Genomic DNA, 15,717 nt, shown 5'->3' with positions numbered 1-15,717 from the left:
AATTTTTATTATTATTATTGATATCAGCAATTCATTTTTGTATATAAACATTTTGAATAATTGATATAGAAAATTCCATTATTGATATAAAAAAAATACAAATATTGATATTAAAAAAATGCATGTATATATGTTAAAATGGCTTCCACAAGAGCAAGGCCTATCATACAAGAACACTGACCCTCAGACACCAGCTCTAGGATGTGGGTGACTTTCTCTGGCTGCAGGATGTGCTTGTTCAGATATTTAGTGAAGATTCCGGTGCTCTTCCCTCCGTCCTGTACCTCATAAGCCTCTGCATTTTCACATCTGTTAATTAAGGCAGGTCATTTAGATTTCAGGCCATGAATGAACACTCATAAATCAATTGTTGTTACATAGAGTAAAAATACATACGTGGCATATCCATACACTGTGTTTCCCATTGGTACCAAGGGCCTGATTTCAGAAGCTATGCAATCTTGGTTGTACCTGAAAATAAAAATATGCAACTTAACACCTGTTTTAGCAGTGGTGGAAAAAGTAATAAATTGTCATACTTGAGTAAAAGTATAGATATCTTAATAGAAAGTTACTCAAGTAAAAGTAACCCAGTAAAATACTACTTGAGCAAAAGTCAAAGAATTTGGTCATATATATATACAGTGGGGCAAAAAAGTATTTAGTCAGCCACCAATTGTGCAAGTTCTCCCACTTAAAAAGACACACCGCCCGAGGAACGAAGGAGTGGCTTCGTAAGAAGCATTTCAAGGTCCTGGAGTGGCCTTGCCAGTCTCCAGATCTCAACCCCATAGAAAATCTTTGGAGGGAGTTGAAAGTCCGTGTTGCCCAGCAACAGCCCCAAAACATCACTGCTCTAGAGGAGATCTGCATGGAGGAATGGGCCAAAATACCAGCAACAGTGTGTGAAAAACTTGTGAAGACTTACAGAAAACGTTTGACCTCTGTCATTGCCAACAAAGGGTATATAACAAAGTATTGAGATAAACTTTTGTTATTGACCAAATACTTATTTTCCACCATAATTTGCAAATAAATTCATTAAAAATCCTACAATGTGATTTTCAGGATTTTTTTTCCTCATTTTGTCTGTCATAGTTGAAGTGTACCTATGATGAAAATTACAGGCCTCTCTCATATTTTTAAGTGGGAGAACTTGCACAATTGGTGGCTGACTAAATACTTTTTTGCCCCACTGTACTTAAGTATCAAAAGTAAAGTAAAATTATTCCAAATTCCTTCTATTAAGCAAAGCAGGTGGCACCATTTATTGTTATTTTTGTATTTATGGATATCCAGGGGCACACTCCAAAACTCAGATATCATTTACAAAAGATGCATTTGTGTTTCATGAGTCCGCCAGATCAAAAGGGATGACGGTGTTTTCTTGATAGTGCGTGAATTGGACAATTTTCCTGTCCTGCTAAGCATTCAAAATGTAACAAGTACTTTTGGGTGTCAGGTAAAATGTATGAAGTAAAAAGTACATTATTTTCTTTAGGAATGTAGTGAAGTAAAATTAATCTGCTCATCATGCTTGCTTATGTTTGTGTTAGCCTTATTTGTCTTCTGATGTGTTATTTTTTCTTTCAATCAATGGAATTGTATACTTCTTAAAATGTTAAATAGGCTATACAGTGGTTTGCGAAAGTATTCACACCGCTTGGCATTTTTCCTATTATGTTGCCTTACAACCTGGAATTAAAATTGATTTTGGGGGGTTTGTATCATTTGATTTACACAACATGCCACCCACTTTGAAGATGCTAAATATTTTTTCTTGTGAAACAAACAAGAAATAAGACAAAAACTGAAAACTTGAGCGTGCGTAACTATTCACCCCCCCTAAATCAATACTTTGTAGAGCCACCTTTTGCAGATATTACAGCTGCAAGTCTCTTGGGGTATGTCTCTATAAGCTTGCCACATCTAGCCACTGGGATTTTTGCCCATTCTTCAAGGCAAAACTGATCCAGCTCCTTCAAGTTGGATGACTTCCGCAGATGTACAGCAATCTTTAAGTCATACCACAGATTCTCAATTGGATTGAGGTCTGGGCTTTGACTAGGCCATTCCAAGACATTTAAATGTTTCCCCTTAAACCACTCGAGTGTTGCTTTAGCATTATGCTTAGGGTCATTGTCCTGCTGGAAGGTGAACCTCCGTCCCAGTCTCAAATCTCTGGAAGACTGAAACAGGTTTCCCTCAAGAATTTCCCTGTATTTAGCGCCATCCATCATTCTTTCAATTCTGACCAGTTTCCCAGTCCCTGCCGATGAAAAACATCCCCACAGCCTGATGCCACCACCATGCTTCACTGTGGGGATGGTGTTCTCAGGGTGATGAGATGTTGGGTGTGCGCCAGACATAGCGTTTTCCTTGATGGGCAAAAAGCTAAATTTTAGTCTCATCTGACCAGAGTACCTTCTTCCATATGTTTGGGGAGTCTCCCACATGCCTTTTGGCGAACACCAAACATGTTTGCTTATTTTCTTCTGGCCACTCTTCCGTAAAGCCCAGCTCTGTGGAGTGTACGGCTCTAAGTGGTCCTATGGACAGATACTCCAATCCCCGCTGTGGAGCTTTGCAGCTCCTTCAGGGTTATCTTTGGTCTCTTTGTTGTCTCTCCGATTAATGCCCTCCTTGCCTGGTCCGTGAGTTTTGGTGGGCGGCCCTCTCTTGACAGGTTTGTTGTGGTGCCATATTCTTTCCATTTTTTAATAATGGATTTAATGGTTCTCCATGGGATGTTCGAAGTTTCTGATATTTTTTATAACCCAACCCTGATCTGTACTTCTCCTCAACTTTGTCCCTGACCTGTTTGGAGAGCTCCTTGGTCTTCATAGTGCTGCTTGCTTGGTGGTACCCCTTGCTTAGTGGTGTTGCAGACTCTGGAGCCTTTCAGAACAAGTGTATATATACTGAGATCATGTGACAGATCCTTTGACAGTTTGGTTGCACACATGTGGACTTTATTTAACTAATGATTTGACTTCTGAAGGTAATTGTTTGCACCAGATCTTATTTAGGGGATTCATAGCAAAGGGGGTGAATACATATGCACGCACCACTTTTCCGTTTTTTTTTTTTTCTTTTTTTTTTCCATGTCACTTCACCAATTTGGACTATTTTGTGTATGTCCATTACATGAAATCCAAATAAAAATCCATTTAAATTACAGGTTGTAATGCAACAAAATAGGAAAAACACCAAGGGGGTGAATACTTTTGCAGGGCACTGTAGAGCAACAAACAATGACATGAGGTGTCCATCAGGAGGCCTACCATGTTCTGCAGGTGTCTAGTAAGACCACATTCAATACAGTCCGTCTCTCCTGCATCTTGCGCATGACCCTCTGTACACAGACACAGTTCTCTGGACGGTATGGTTGTGGAGCGTCTACGGCCACCAGATAGTTTCTCCCTAAACGTTCGTACCCATGACCAGCATAGTAGAACAGGGCTGTGGGGGATAGCATTATGTTAGTTGTATATTTTGTGTGTATATCAGTTATACACCAAAATAACTATTTAGTTATTTAGCATTGATCGCTGTTAATTAATCAGATTAAAATCAAATCCGTGGCAAACGCATGTTACATGGCGTGAACAGGAAAAGCAAAGTCTCTCAGGCATAAGAGTAAATTCAGAGCCCCCGATACTCCAGTTCAGCGAGAGGTACAGATCTAATATGGCATCTGTCAAACAAGGCTCCATGTTTCATTTTAGCAATCATATACTGTAGAATATCACACAACACTGACCCTGTCCTTTATCAATAAAATATTATGTTGCTTGTGCTCTATATATTATGTGTAGGGTTGCAAAGGGACGGTATGTTACTACCAGTCAACTACCAGAATTTTGGTATCCTTCAAGGATTTTATGTAATATATCACCAGACATCTAGTGGCCCTTCTAGATACTTCAACTTTTTACAGGCGTCTGTAATTATCTCTGTCCCTCTGTGTGGCTTTATCACTTGAAAAGTGTTAATCAAATAAAATATAGAAATATATATATCATCATGAAATATCCTTTATTTTTTTTATACACTTTGATTTATTTTACTATGTCAGTATGTATTTGCTGTCGATGTTCCATAGTCAAACTGGAGGCAGTTGTGAAAAAAGTCAATAGTTGGAAGAGTTAAAATAATAACTTAAAATAATGCCATTGTTGATAAGATGCTTTTTTCATTAATTGGGCATTTTCTCTTGAACCATATGGTGTATCTACTAGAAATGTATGGACAATATGGACACCGATATAAAAAAAGATATACTATGTATGAATTTTTTTTTTTTTAAGTTATTCAAGTATAAATCACCAAAGTTATGATAGATTGCCATAGATTTTCTGTTAATTACCAAAATGACTGAAGATTCCAGTAACTTTGGTAAACTACCGGAAGCTTTGCATCCCTGTACAGCTGAGTTGGGTAATTTCAGGTAGCATGTTTTGAATCTGTAAACTGTGCAGGTCCTTAAAGCTCCTAGAAAATCTAGATCGCTACTTTTCAGATTGGTTTTCATATTAAGCTGACCTCGTTTTCTATAACAGCCATACAACACACAAGCATGGATTATTAGATGAGACAGAAAATGTCAAACTCTTTCAAATGTTTACATGCCACATAAAATGTAATGTTCTTATTTGACTCAAATATAAAAAGGAAGATAAGCTGACAGTTGCTAGGTTGCTAAAGGCCCTTTACAGGTGCTAAATAAATCTGCCAAGTAGAAGTGCTACAGGCCTCAGAAACAGCCAGCGGTGGAAAAAGTACCCAATTGTCATACTTGAGTAAAAGTAAAGATACCTTAATAGAAAATTACTCAGGTAAAAGTGAAAGTCACCCAGTAAAATACTACTTGAGTAAAAGTATAAAAGTATTTGGTTTCAAATATACTTAATTATCAAAAGTAAATAGAATTGCTAAAATATATAGTATAAATCATTTTTATTACTTATATTATGCAACCAAGACAGCATAAATGTTTTATATATTTTTTAAACATTTACTGATAGCCAGGGGACATGCTCCAACACTCAGACATCATTTAAAAACAAGGCATGTGTTTAGTGAGTCAGACAGATCAGAGGCAGTAGGGATGATCAAAGATGTACTATTGAGAAGTGTGTTATTTGGACAAATTTCCTGTCCTGCTAAGCATTCAAAATGTAATGAGTACTTTTGGGTGTCAGGGAAAATGTAAAAAGTTGTAAAAAATATAAATAGTCAAGTAAAATACAGATACCCCAAAAAACGACTTAAGTAGTACTTTCAAGTACTTCACACCACTGGAAACAGCTATACATAGCAAGGCATCTCGCTCCAAACACTACAGGCCCAAGCTTCTCCTTTCCACCTCTTATTTGCATGCTAAACCACACTCTCACACCAAGCTACTAATAAGATCTCTAAACAGCAGCATAGGATTATGCTAGATCAACCAAAACGGTCAGAATACGTTTAAAGGGAGCTTAACAAGACTACGATGTCTGGTTTCAGCTTAACAGAGAAATATTTTTGTATGCATTTGCAACTTTTCAGTGAATAGTGTCATCATTAGCTTTCTAGAGTCTCTGAAAAACCCTCATTTCAAAATACATTCTCCCTTGTAATGTAATCACCTGAATACTGTACAGTATTGAACTCACCATACACGCCCCTGTCAAGCAGGAGAAGGAACTTGTCAATGGCCGCCAGCATCTCCTCCCTGGTGAGATCCAGTAGAGACACCACTCTGAAGCCCAGCTGCTGCAGCAGGTTGGCCAGCTCATGGACATCCATAGTGGGAGCCATCAGGTCCGGATGGTGGGAGTAGTTGAGGTTACCAATAAGCAGGGCCACTTTGTCAGTAGCTGGACGAAAAGACCATGGTGGAATTTGTAATCAGGGTCACCTTACTGTACTTTGAGAACAGCTAATTAATTATACTATAGAAACATGAAACCACACATATCAGGAAATACTGGTACAACAGTTCCCCACTTCAATGACATAATGCTCAAACCGCATTCTAAAAATACCTCAAACGGATACTGTATTCCACTGACCCTTACCTGTGAGTTGATTAGATGGCACTAAAAGAAATGGAAAAATAATAAAAGACAAAGGTGCATAACCTAACACTTCACACTTCAATCTGTTAACACAACAAACAAGATCAAAAGCAATATGAGAGTGTAAAAGGACTCCTAGTGTTCATTCAAACTGGTTGGGTCAAATTCATAAAGATTTTGAAATATGAATGTTGTTGATGTGCCAACATGTAGAAAACACATACAAAGGGGAACCTACATCCAAAGGCTAGTTCCTTGACCACTTTTTAGAGCCTGAAAACTTCTAGTACAGTCTTTAACAAAGGGAAAGTACCTTAAATCGTCAGTGGAATGGAAAGACCCACTTGTGGGAGGGATGTGCAGAAATCTGAACTTACTAGCTCAGTGAAAAGTGGGGAATTACTTTCCAGTGAATTATGTGGTAGACTTTGTCAGGGAATATATAAAACGCTAATAGTAAAGCTCATGCCACTGAAAACGTAAAATAACTGCTGCTAGTGCTATGTCATGTGCTACTGTGAGAGTTTCATATTCACTATTGCACATCTGTATATAATTACAGAGCAGCATTCACAAAAGACTTGGCTATATGACATCATCATTCACAGTATGTTCAATTCATGTAAACATTATTTCATTTTTGTTGCCCAGATGCCCTTCAAGTAGCATCCCACTTCCATTTACCTATTTCAACATCAGCTGCCTCTGTCCATCTCTCCTCTAGAACATTGGATACATAGCAGAGATATGTTCCTCTATGGTCTGACTCTGCATTCTCTATCTACAAGGGACACAATCAAATGCATTCACATCACTGTTTGGCTCTACTCATACACATAAGACTTCTCTCCTAGAATTTAAACCTCATGTTAAATATAAACTAAGTTATTCCAAATTACAATGTTTACATAGGACCAGTGGTGTAGTGGAGGGTAAACACAGTTAACCCACTTTTTTTTGCACGGCACTTGTCACTCACTTTCTGTGGGAAATTGCATTGAAAATATAGGGAGAGTTACTTTTTTCACACCTATTTTTTTACCACTATATCACTAAATAGGAGTGGTGAAGCATGGTATCGCAGCCAGCAAATGATAAGACAGAGTAAACACGATGACCTCAGTGCAGGAGTAAATAAACACTGGTGTTACCTGCAGTGTGTCCGTGGTCTTGCCCAACAGAGGATGTCCATTTCTGTACCACTGGTAGTGAGGGGTGGGAATGCCAAAGGCAGTGCAGCTGAGGGTGAGTCTCTCCCCTTGTCTGACAGTCTGGGGTGCAGGGTGTACAGCGATATGGGGCTCCCCTCGCCATGCTACTGGGAGACCTGAAGAAAAAAAATAAGAAAAAATGCAATAGCAATACATTATAGGCAGAATAGTGCTCTAAATTGATCAAATAAGATTTAATAATCTGTATTACAAACATGTTATTATCTTAGAACTGGTAACTAATATAGGGGATTCCTATACCTGGTTTAGCAATGTCCAGGACCTTTACTTTGACCCATTCACTGAACACACAGTTGCAGAACTGGTCATTCACGCGACAAATGTAGAGCTGAGACCTCTGGGCTGTGACAATCAGATCTGCTCTGGTCCCACCAAATACCTAAAAAACATTAACCATTTCATTGGATATATACTGTGTTACTCTATGAATTGACAACATAATACTGTGTCAGACAAGAATGACAAAAATCCTCAACAACCACATACCTCCTCTTTACTAGACTTGAACCACTGGTAGTTCAGGATACCGGTTCCCTCTGCTCTCACACTCAGAGTCACCTTATAGTTCAGTGGTACATACACAGAAACAGGATGCTGCACAATGACGATGTCTGAAAATGTAAATTTATAAAGTGATAAGTGATTAAAGGGCCAATCCGCAGTTGAAACTATAACAAAGCCTCTGTGTTGGTAAAAACCTGAGGGATGGGCCATAGACAGATATGGATGCAAGGGCTTACCATCCATGATATCAGCATTAGTGTTTTTAGGCTATGCAGTGTTTGTTAACATTTACAATGTTTACAAACATTGGAGTAAAACAACCTTATATTTTGGGTTCTGATGAGGTGTGACATTTGAACTAAGCTCATGAAGTTATATTCTTCAAGAATCACTATGTATACATCATTAATTTATAAGTCTAAAAATAGATATCCCCTTTCACAGTTACTGTAGGTTAAGTTATATAACATAATACTATGTTTTGTTATTAAAAATAATGTTATGTCAGTGTACTGATCAAATGGAACATAGTTAACTTGCACAATAAATAGGGCAAATACACACCTCTGATCATGTTTTTCATCACTTCAACGTGAAATAAGAACTTCTGAACCTCAAGTATGATCTGTTCAGGTCATTACTGCACTGTGCTACCTAATAAGCAAAAGACAGAATATGAGCATCAGTTGTGCCAGAGGTGAGTGAACAGGGTATCAACTAAAACAAGTCAAGATCCAGCCAAAAATCACAGGAACATGTCATGGAGATGACGTCTGATAAGGGCCACATGGAACAAATGTGCATACAATGTGCGCACAAGTGTCACTAATAGATTTTCTCCCCACTTCCCATTTCACAACCGCGCATGTGACAAACACGATAACACAAGGAACAATGAATCTATTTCAAGAAGACTGGTAGGTAGGGTAGCATATTTGCAAAACAATATGTGCTTTAATAAAAGGTCAGCCAAACTGGACATCTTCCTGAAAATGGCTTACTACAGAGTAGTAACAATTATAGGCTACTATCAACATTTGCAAGTTTATCAATGGCTGTAAAATTAGGGCCAAATAATGTCCTTTATAGTCTACAGCTCAAATTGTGACTCTAAATGATATGGTCTCTAACTGGACCAATAAGATGAATAGCCTGTAAGTGTCTAGAGCAGGGTTGACATGTGCGTAGTTTTCCAGACATTTAGTTAATTTTAAAAAGATGTCAAGGATGAAAATTTACCAGGTTTTTGGGCTACTTCTAAATTCAACCCATGCCATCATGGCATTTCTCAACAACAAAAAAGAACATCTATTTCCCTGTGACCTGCTGCTGCTGATTATCAGGCAGTGAGGAAGGCTGTTGCTGAGTGTGTGAGTGGTGGGGAGGGGAGGGGAGGGCCGGAGGGGTGTGTGTGTGTGTTGAGAGAGCACTGCAGCATGTCCTGACAACTTTTTACCAGTTGTAGACAGGCCAATTTCATTATGGAGACATGTATTTCCAACCCTTTTTCCATAAAACATACAGTATTAATATGCAAGAACTGATGCACATCAAGAAATAACTGCGACAAAGCACTGGGAAACGACTTTAGGCGCACTAGTGCGCATTACATAAATTCTCTCGAAGGTGGTTTTAACTGCATGCAAGGAAAGGGTTTTACGCATGCTCAGTTCTTGGGTCTCGAGCGCTGCGCAGTTGGAAATTTTAAATGGAAATTATGGAACTTGCGTGCTTCTGTTTTGGGGAAAAGTCCACAATGAAACTCACAATAAACGTGGAGAATGATACATTTGCATCTGTTGGTCATCAAGTAGCCTATTAATGTCTATGCCATTGTAGGTTACTTGCCTACCACTTGATACAATAAATATGTTGAAATGACGATATCACTGGAGACATTGCTAGTTTTTATTGTTATATTTCACTGTAGAGCCCTCAGTACCGCTCAAAATGCCTTAGATAGCTCTTTCATCCCACCCCACACACATGCAGAGACCTCAGCTAGTTTAACTGATGCCACCAGAGACAAAACCTCTCTCATTGCCACTCAACGCATAGGTTTACCTCCACTGTACTCACATCCTACCATACCCTTGTCTGTACATTATGCCTTGAATCTATTCTACCACACCCAGAAATCTGCTCCTTTAATTCTCTGTCCCCAACACACTAGACGACCAGTTCTTATTGCCTTATCCTACTCCTCCTCTGTTCCTCTGGTGATGTAGAGGTTAACCCAGGCCCTGTAGCCCCAAGTTCCATTGCTATTCCCCAGGCGCTCTCATTTCTGGACTTCTGTAACTGTGAAAGCCTTGGTTTCATGCATGTTTACATCAAAAGCCTCCTCCCTAAGTTTGTTTTATTCACTGCTTTAGCACACTCCGCCAACCCTGATGTCCTAGCTGTGTCTGAATCCTGGCTTAGGAAGGCCACCAAAAGTTCTGAAATTCCCATCCCCAACTACAACATTTTCCGAAAAGATAGAACTGCCAAAGGGGATGGAGTTGCAATCTACTGCAGAGTTCTGTCATGCTATCCAGGTCTGTGCCCAAACAGTTCGAGCTTCTACTTTTAAAAATCCACCTTTCCATAAATAAGTCTCTCACTGTTGCCACTTGTTATAGACCCCCCTCAGCCCCCAGCTGTGGCCTGGACACCATATGTGAATTAATTGCCCTCCATTTATCTTCAGAGTTTGTACTGTTAGGTGACCTAAACTGGGATATGGTTAACACCCCGGCCGTCCTACAATCTAAGCTAGATGCCCTCAATCTCACACAAATTATCATGGAACCTACCAGGTACAACCCTAAATCCATAAACACGGGCACCCTCATAGATATCATCCTGACCAACCTGTCCTCTAAATACACCTCTGCTGTCTTCAACCAGGATCTCAGCGATCACTGACTCATTGCCTACGTCCGTAATGGGTCCGCAGTCAAACAACCACCCCTCTTCACTGTCAAACTCTCCCTAAAACACTTCAGCGAGCAGGCCTTTCTAATTGACCTGGCCGGGTATCCTGGAAGGATATTGACCTCATTCCATCAGTAGAGGATGCTTGGTTATTCTTTATAAGTGCTTTCCTCACCATCTTAAATAAGCATGCCCCATTCAAAAAATGTAGAACTAAGAACAGATATAGCCCTTGGTTCACTCCAAACCTGACTGCCCTTGACCAGCACAAAAACATCCTGTTGCGTACTGCATTAGCATCGAATAGCCCCCGCGATATGCAACTTTTCAGGAAAGTTAGGAACCAATATACACACAGTTAGGAAAGCAAAGGCTAGCTTTTTCAAACAGAAATTTGCATCCTGTAGCACAAACTCAAAAAAGTTCTGGGACACTGTAAAGTCCATGGAGAATAAGAGCACCTCCTCCCAGCTGACCACTGCACCGATAAATCCAAGATAATTGAGAATTTCAATAAGCATTTTTCTACGGCTGGCCATGCTTTCCACCTGGCTAACCCTACACCAGTCAACAGATCTGCACCCCCCAAAGCAACTTGCCCAAGCCTCCCCCATTTCTCCTTCACCCAAATCCAGATAGCTGATGTTCTGAAAGAGCTGCAAAATCTGGACCCCTTCAAATCAGCTGGGCTAGATAATCTGGACCCTCTCTTTCTAAAAGTATCCGCTATGGCCTATTTATTGCCTTAACAGCCTAATCTTACTTCATTTGCACACACTGTACAGTTGAAGTCGGAAGTTTACATACACTTAGGTTGTAGTCATTAAAACTCGTTTTTCAACCACTCCACAAATGTCTTGTTAACAAACTATAGTTTTGGCAAGTCAGTTAGGACATCTCCTTTGTGCATGACACAAGTCATTTTTCCAACAATTGTTTACAGACAGATTATTTCACTTATAATTCACTGTATCACAATTCCAGTGGGTCAGAAGTTTACATACACTAAGTTGACTGTGCCTTTAAACAGCTTGGAAAATTCCAGAAAATGATTTCATGGCATTAGAAGCTTCTGATAGGCTAATTGAAATCATTTGATTCAATTGGAGGTGTACCCGTGGATGTATTTCAAGGCCTACCTTTGAACTCTTTGCCTCTTTGCTTGACATCATGGGAAAATCAAAAGAAATCAGCCAAGACCTCAGAAAATCAATTGCAGACCTCCACAAGTCTGGTTCATCCTTGGGAGCAATTTCCAAATGCCTGAAGGTACCACATTCATCTGTACAAACAATAGTATGCAAGTATAAACACCATGGGACCACACAGCCGTCATACCGCTCAGGAAGGCGACGCGCTCTGTCTCCTAGAGATGAACGTACTTTGGTGCGAAAAGTGCAAATCAATCCCAGAACAACTGCAAAGGACCTTGTGAAGATGCTGGAGGAAACAGGTACAAAAGTATCTATATCCACAGTAAAACGAGTCCTATATTGACATAACCTGAAAGCAAGGAAAAAGTCACTGCTCCAAAAACCGCCCATAAAAAAGCAAGACTACGGTTTGCAACTGCACATGGGGACAAAGATCGTACTTTTTGGAGAAATGTCCTCTGGTCTGATGAAAAAAAAATAGAACTGTTTAGCCATAATGACCATCGTTATGTTTGGAGGAAAAAGGGGGATGCTTGCAAGCCGAAGAACACCATCCCAACTGTGACGCATGGGGGTGGCAGTATCATGTTGTGGGGGTGCTTTGCTGCAGGAGGGACTGGTGCACTTCACAAAATAGATGGCATCATGAGGGTGGAAAATTATGTGGATATATAGAAGCAACATCTCAAGACATCAGTCAGGAAGTTAAAGATTGGTCGCAAATGGGTCTTCCAAATGGACAATGACCCCAAGCATACTTCCAAAGTTGTGGCAAAATGGCTTAAGGACAGCAAAGTCAAGGTATTGGAGTGGCCATCACAAAGCCCTGACCTCAAACCTATAGAAAATTTGTGGGCAGAACTGAAAAAGCGTGTGCGAGCAAGGAGAACTACAAACCTGACTCAGTTACACCAGCTCTGTCAGGAGGAATGGGCCAAAAATCACCCAACTTATTCTGGGAAGCTTGTGGAATGCTACACGAAACGTTTGACCCAAGTTAAACAATTTAAAGGCAATGCTACCAAATACTAATTGAGTGTATGTAAACTTCTGACCCACTGGGAATGTGATGAAAGAAATAAAAGCTGAAATAAATCATTCTCTCAACTATTATTCTGACATTTCACATTCTTAAAATAATGTGGTGATCCTAACTGACCTAAGACAGGGAATTTTTACTAGGATTACACGAAAAACTGAGTTTAAATGTATTTGGCAGAGGCGTATGTAAACTTCTGACTTCAACTGTATATAGACTTTTCTATTGTGTTATTGACTGTACGTTTGTTTATTCCATGTTTATTCTGCTTTGCTTTATCTTAGCCAGGTCGCAGTTGTAAATGAGAACGTGTTCTCAACTGGCCCACCTGGTTAAATAAAGGTGAAACATTTTTATTATAATAATTGCTAATCAATTTGTGCGACTTGTGTTGCCTACCTGGAGCTGGAAAATTGATTTAATAAGTAGCCTATAACTTCAGTTTATTGTTGTTGTAGCCTTTTGTTATTATACAATTATTAATGTCTATGTTTAGGTAATTCAATTGGAAGTTATCAATTGTGACCATGGTCATAGCTCTATCAACATTTTTTTTTTTTGCCATGAAGCTGTTGTTAGAATGCATTAGATTGACGGTAATATTAAATCAGATTAGGCTACAGGTAAAAAAAATAAAATGCTGGGTGTTGCTGACAAGCATATTCAGTTTATATCCATATTATTCATATTTGATTTTGTGATTGAAAGACCCCCATCCCAGTGGAGGCTGCTGAGGGGAGGACAGCTCATAATAATGGCTGGAATGCAGTCTATGGAATGGTATCAAACACATCAAAGACGTGGTTTCCATGTGGTTGATACCACTCCATTGACTCCATTCCAGACATTATTATGAGCCGTCCTCCCCTCAGTAGCCTAATACAGAAGGCTATTCTTCAACACAAGCACTTCTTACCTCGAAATTGCCTCACTATTCATGTTGAAAGGCTGGTCATGGCTCACATCAACACCATCATCCCGAAAACCCTAGACCCATTCCAATTCGCATACCGCCCCAACCGATCCACACATGACGCAATCTCAAATGCACTCCAGACAGCCCTTTCCCACCTGGAGAAAAGGAACACCTATGTGAGAATGCTGTTCATTGACTACAGCTCAGCATTCAACAACATAGTGGCCACAAAGCTCATCACTAAGCTAAGGACCCTGGGACTAAACACCTCCCTCTGCAAATGGATCCTGGACTTCCTGAAATGCTCCCGAGTGGTGCAGCGGTCTAAGGCACTGAGGTACCTTATTGCTATTATAAACTGGTTACAAATGTAATTAGAGCAGTAAAAAGTAATGTTCTGTCATACCCGTGGTATATGGTCTGATATATCAGCCAATTAGCATTCAGGGCTCAAACCACATAGTTGATCATTACAATTCTAAACTGGGTGGTTTGAGCCCTGAATGCTGATTGGCTGAAATCTGTGATATATCAGACCATATACCACGGGTATGACAAAACATTACTTTTTACTGTTCTAATTACATTTGTAACCAGTTTATAATCGCAATAAGGTATCTCATGGTTTGTGGTAAATGGCCAATATATCGCTCCACGTTGCAACGTGCTTAAGAACACCCCTTAGCATTGTATATTGGCCATATACCACACCCCCCCCGGCCTTATTGCTTATTCATAGCAGTCAAACCAGTTAAATGGACATCCATTGATGGATGGTAAATGATCTGGCGAGTTTAATAAAGGCAAATTATCCTTTCTCTTGCTACATATTCAAATTCCTTTAGTCACGTTAGCTTGCAATAATTATTATTTTGATGGAAATCTGAATTTTGCTTCTTGTCATTACATGTTAAATCGATATTCCTTCTAAATGAGCTCAATAGCGTTATCGAAAAGGGGTTTATTGGATAAATATGGCAACTCCTCTACTGCTGCGCAAAAACATTTTTTGGCCCAGTTTTGAGGCCTTGTGCGTGGATTTTGAGTGGTCTTCGTTGAAAATTTAAGCTAAACCTGGCAACCCTGGTCAAGAGAATCACAACACATTCCTGTTTGCACACTCAGCCCATATGTTTTGTGTTATGGTGTATCAGCTCTTGGAAGTCAAGAAAATACATATGTTATAAAATTATGAGTGCATTGATAATTACTCAATTATTGTCATAGATAATTTAAAAAAACAACTAGGCCTATGTTAATTGTTGTAATTGTGAGAGGTATGCTTAAATTAAACTAAAGTCAAACAGGCAAATAGTATGGTATTGGAAAATGTATCAACACATTTCTATTGTTAGAGAGGGTTATTGTGTAGGCTACCTGTTATCAATGTATTGTACATACCTGAAATGCGACCAAACACCATGCACATGCCACACTGTCTGTAACAGCATTCACCCGATGGCATTAAACAAACTAGAGTAGAGAATGTAAGATGGCCTTTACAAACTATAGTAGAGAATGTAACTCTTGTAAATCCTCAAAACTTTATATCAACAAAAAACAGAACATCCTTTTCCCGGAACAATGATATCCACCTATTACCGTACTGTATGTAGTATATGAGGCCAAATATTTTTTGGATATCCATCAGCAACTTTTTTGAATTGGAAATCCATTCTAAATACAGAATTGACTCCAGGGCACATTTTATACATTCACATACACGTATAGCTAATTAAATATTTTATGAAAGGCAAAATCATATCGTAATTCAATTAGCAGAAATAATGATCCAAAACCAGATCCATCCACAATTACGTGTGGGTCAAAATAGCATAGCCCAGATATTACGGTATTGTAAAATGGATTATAATTTGATTTCACTTTT

The 15,717-nt window shown here is 39.3% G+C and overlaps 1 protein-coding gene across 2 annotated transcripts in view; it reads right to left on the bottom strand.

Moving 5' to 3' along the window:
• LOC120053947 (mucosa-associated lymphoid tissue lymphoma translocation protein 1-like) overlaps window positions 1-15,406 on the bottom strand; it is a 30,078-nt gene extending 14,672 nt beyond the window's left edge. Inside the window, exons 1-12 of one of the 2 annotated variants that reach the window (XM_039001275.1) lie at window positions 15,231-15,406; window positions 13,830-13,984; window positions 8,366-8,455; window positions 7,784-7,908; window positions 7,538-7,676; window positions 7,217-7,392; window positions 6,750-6,846; window positions 6,066-6,086; window positions 5,661-5,864; window positions 3,285-3,462; window positions 397-471; window positions 182-309 (exon numbers count right to left, since the gene is read on the bottom strand). In XM_039001275.1, the coding sequence (XP_038857203.1) occupies window positions 182-309; window positions 397-471; window positions 3,285-3,462; window positions 5,661-5,864; window positions 6,066-6,086; window positions 6,750-6,846; window positions 7,217-7,392; window positions 7,538-7,676; window positions 7,784-7,908; window positions 8,366-8,384 (1,162 nt within the window). In that variant the 5' untranslated portion in view covers window positions 8,385-8,455; window positions 13,830-13,984; window positions 15,231-15,406. The remainder of the gene's footprint in view (window positions 1-181; window positions 310-396; window positions 472-3,284; window positions 3,463-5,660; window positions 5,865-6,065; window positions 6,087-6,749; window positions 6,847-7,216; window positions 7,393-7,537; window positions 7,677-7,783; window positions 7,909-8,365; window positions 8,456-13,829; window positions 13,985-15,230) is intronic. The other variant, XM_039001276.1, reaches the window with a different exon arrangement.
• Between the last annotated feature and the right edge of the window lie 311 nt (window positions 15,407-15,717).

This window comes from Salvelinus namaycush, chromosome 9, assembly GCF_016432855.1.
Source record: "Salvelinus namaycush isolate Seneca chromosome 9, SaNama_1.0, whole genome shotgun sequence".
Taxonomy (NCBI): domain Eukaryota; kingdom Metazoa; phylum Chordata; class Actinopteri; order Salmoniformes; family Salmonidae; genus Salvelinus; species Salvelinus namaycush.
The sequence above is the reverse complement of the archived record's forward strand: the minus strand, read 5'-3'. Positions and strand labels throughout refer to the sequence as shown.